We start from the raw sequence: 3,859 nt of genomic DNA on the forward strand, positions 1-3,859 counted from the left end.
AGGCAAAAGGGACATCAGTAAAAATTAAGTATCGAGTACGTAAGGCATGAAAAGTAGTATATATAAGACATGAAAGAACATGGAGTAAAGAACCCAACCTGTAAGTCTGAATAGCTCTGTGAATCATGAAACATTTATAATGTCACGCATATGTGTATAAATGGCATACCATGAATAGGTATATGCATACATAACATCATCAAACCTCTGAGGGCATCCCATCATATCATATCAACCTCTGTAGGTGAAATCATAAACTTATACCAGCTGATCAAGTGGTGGTACATATATAACGCCATAACCTTTCCCCATACCCCACATACCTATAATATACGTGTATATAATGCCATCTGGTCATGGGTCAATGTACATGTATAAATGAATGCAATGCATGAGAAGTAAGTCAATAAGATCTCTCGCAATGTCATAAAATCATTATGCCTTCGATTATTATCATGAAATAAACTTTATCAACTTACGTATTTTCTGAGACCCATGAACAGACGATATAATAATAGGACACATGGGGAATCAAGAACATAGACAATCCTAGTACTTCTAAGAATAGAGTCATTTGTGAAAGTTCCATGTTTTCTCGTTTCGTTTGTATCATATGGATCATGCCAAAAGGAAAGAAGTGATAGCCTTAACATACCTCAAGTCGTCAATGCAACTCAACAACAAGCTTACGACAACTAGCGCGCCAACCATATAACAAATAAATACATGTACAACTTAGATGGCGCTAGTATATCACGTATCTCAAATGATAACTCGATTCTAAAATAAAACGGGCATTATTTTCCCTGATTTTACTGCTCCCTCAAGCCTAATATAGGCGAGATACAAATATAATACAATCAGAAACTCAAAAACAACCCAAGTACAATTTGGGACCTTCAATACAACAAAAACCCCAAATATACCATAACACACCCAATCAACAAGTTATCAATTAGCCTAAAATTGCAACGACGAGTGACCAGCCTACTACCCTACCACATGTGGCATTTCACCATGAACTTAATCCTTCCAAACTCCATAAATCAGCAGCACAATTTTCCAATACGAGTGGACAACAAAATAGTCCACTAAAAGTGAAATAAATCAAACTCACGGCTTCCGATCACCGTCCCGTGAGTTTTAACTATTAGGAAACAAATTTATCAACCTTCCTTGATATATAAAAGCTTAAATACATAAAGTAGACGTTTTCTTAACTATGAAGTATCTTCCAAAACTCAAACTACAAAGAAAAAGAGAGGCGATATAGTGATACTTACGTTGTAGGGATCGTTCTAATGTTATCGCTTCTTGATTTCGTATCCGGGATGTTAATCTTCTTTGAAACCCTAGAAGAGAGCTTAATGATATGTTTATGGGTGTTCTCAGGTCGTGTGCTATGAAAAATTGAAGATAAAGACGACCTAAGACCTTAATATATCAACTTTTGAAAAGTCAAAGAGGTGCTAGCTTGGCACCCTATCATTGGCCCATCTTCCGACGCTTATATCTTTTTATCCTGATATCGTATGAATGAACTGTTAAGAATGTTAGAAACTACATTACAAGACCTCAATATGGTATATAATATGTCCCCAAATAACCCAATACGGCACACGAAATGTATTGCTCAAAATTCTACGTTACAAGGCAAATCCTTAGTCGGTTTTTCCACAATTTAAGTCTGATTTTAACCAAACTTTATATTTTATATCCAAACATCATATATACATCATATATAGTCATATAATGACTTTAAACTCATTTAAATCATGACTAAAAAGTCTCTTATTCGTCTGAGCTTACTTAAGACTTCGATAAACCTTTCTTATCCTTGTACAAGTATTTCGTCCTTTTTAGCTTACATTAGATAATCCTATAATGACAGTGACATCTGAAGTACGGGGTGTAAATATATTAAATTACTTAATATACTTTCAAAGAGGATCTCATTTCTGAGCTTACATCAATTGACTTATGATGTACTTTCACGTACAAAAACATGGGGTGTAACATGTTGGTTCTCAGAGAGATGGTACTACAGGGTGGTGCCAAGGAGGTTACTATCGGCGAGGATGGTGTTATGCGACTCTAGGGTCATCTATATGTCTTTAATGTTGAGGGATTGAGGGAAAAGATTCTAGAAGAGGCACATAGTTCTCGGTATTCTATTCATCCAGGTGTGACGAAGATGTATCGCGACCTGAGGTAGCATTGCTGGTGGTGGCGGATGAAGAAGGACATAGTTGAGTATGTAGCTAGGTGCTTTAATTGTCAGTAGGTTAAGTACGAGCATCAGAGGCCAGGTGGCCTACTTCAGTGGATGGTTATACCTGAGTGGAAATAGGAGCGTATTACTATGGATTTTGTAGTTGGGTTGCCGCGGACCTTGCGGAAGTTTGATGCAGTTTGGGTCATTGTCGATAGGTTGACCAAGTCGGCACACTTCATTCCGGTAGTGACCACGTATTATTCAGAGATATTGGCCCAGATTTACATTCATGAGATTTTTCGGTTACACGGTGTGCCTATCTCCATTATATCAGATACAGGCCTTTGGTTTACTTCGCATTTCTGGAGGGCAGTCCAAAGTGAGTTGGGGACCCGGGTAGAGCTCAGCACAGCCTTTCATCCAAAGACCGACGGGCAGTGAGAGCGGATGGTTCAAATCATGGAGGATATGCTCAGAGCATGTGTGATTAACTTCAGAGGGCAGTGGGATCGATTCTTGCCTTTGGCCGAGTTTGCTTACAACAACAGTTATCAGTCCAGTATCGAGATGGCTCTATTTGAGGCTTTATATGGTCGGCGATGTTGTTCGCCCATCAGATGGTTTGAGCCCGGCAAGGCTAATTTATATGGTACTGATTTAGTGAAGAATGCCTTGGAAAAGGTAAAGTTGATTAAGGAGCGACTTCGCACAACACAGTCCAGACAAAAGAGTTACGAGAACCAGAAGGCACGTGATTTATCATTCATGGTGGGTGAGAAAGTTCTCTTGAAGGTTTCTCCAATGAAGGGAATTCTGAGGTTCGGGAAGAAGGTCAAGCTGAGCCCAAGTTTCATAGGTCCATTTGAGGTGTTTAGACAAGCTGGGGAGGTTGCTTATGAGCTTGCTTTGCCTCCCAGTCTATCTGGAGTTCATCCGGTTTTTCATGTGTCTATGCTTCGGAGGTATCATACCAACAGGTCGCATATGTTAGACTTCAGCAGAGTTCAGCTATATCAGATCCTGGGTTATGAGGAGGAGCCAGTTGCCATTGTCGAAAGGTATGTTCGCCAATTGAGGTCCAAGAAGATTTATGCGGTAAAAGTTCAGTGAAGGGGCCAACCAGTCAAGGAGGCGACTTGGGAGGCCGAGGAAGACATGCGGGGCAGATATCCACACTTATTTGGCACTCTAGGTATGATTCTAGACTCGTTCAAGGACGAACGATTATTTAAGAGGTGGAGAATGTAACGACCCGACCGGTCGTTTTGCTTTCTAGATCCATGTTCCCCTAAATAAGACTCCCTGTATGTACTTTTACTGTTTTATGACTTGCGAGGATGGTTAGTTCGGGATTTAGAAGGGTTCGAGTTGAAATCGGAACACTTAGTTCCTTAGTATTGGCTTTAAAGGGCTAAGTTTGACTTGGATCAACATTTCTAGTAAATGACCTCGAAACCGGGATTTGGTTGTCCCAACAGGTTTGTATGATGATTTTGGACTTGGGCGTGAATTCTGAGATAGTTTTGCGTGACTCGGGAGCGTTTCGGTGCCTAAAGTTGAAAGTTGGCTTATTGAAGGTTTTGAAGATCTTTATATTTGGTTTGAAGTAAGTTTTGGTGTTATCGAGGTCCGTTTGAGATTTTG

At 39.8% G+C, this 3,859-nt stretch overlaps 1 protein-coding gene across 1 annotated transcript; it reads left to right on the forward strand.

Moving 5' to 3' along the window:
• The first annotated feature begins 2,782 nt into the window (after positions 1-2,782).
• Positions 2,783-3,325, forward strand: LOC138899258 (uncharacterized). Its single transcript, XM_070185402.1, has 2 exons — positions 2,783-2,896; positions 3,008-3,325. The coding sequence occupies exons 1-2, from the start codon at positions 2,783-2,785 to the stop codon at positions 3,323-3,325; spliced, it is 432 nt and encodes a 143-aa protein (XP_070041503.1).
• The last annotated feature ends 534 nt before the right edge of the window (positions 3,326-3,859 follow it).

Source organism: Nicotiana tomentosiformis, chromosome 9, assembly GCF_000390325.3.
Source record: "Nicotiana tomentosiformis chromosome 9, ASM39032v3, whole genome shotgun sequence".
NCBI classification, from domain to species: Eukaryota; Viridiplantae; Streptophyta; class Magnoliopsida; order Solanales; family Solanaceae; genus Nicotiana; species Nicotiana tomentosiformis.

What these genes read in the sequence shown, in the direction of transcription:
- LOC138899258 (XM_070185402.1), top strand. Translation starts at nt 2,783, where the DNA reads ATGGCTCTATTTGAGGCTTTATATGGTCGGCGATGTTGTTCGCCCATC. An exon ending in TGAAGAATGCCTTGGAAAAG is followed by an intron (nt 2,897 to 3,007) that starts GTAAAGTTGATT and finishes GTTCTCTTGAAG; the next exon opens with GTTTCTCCAATGAAGGGAAT.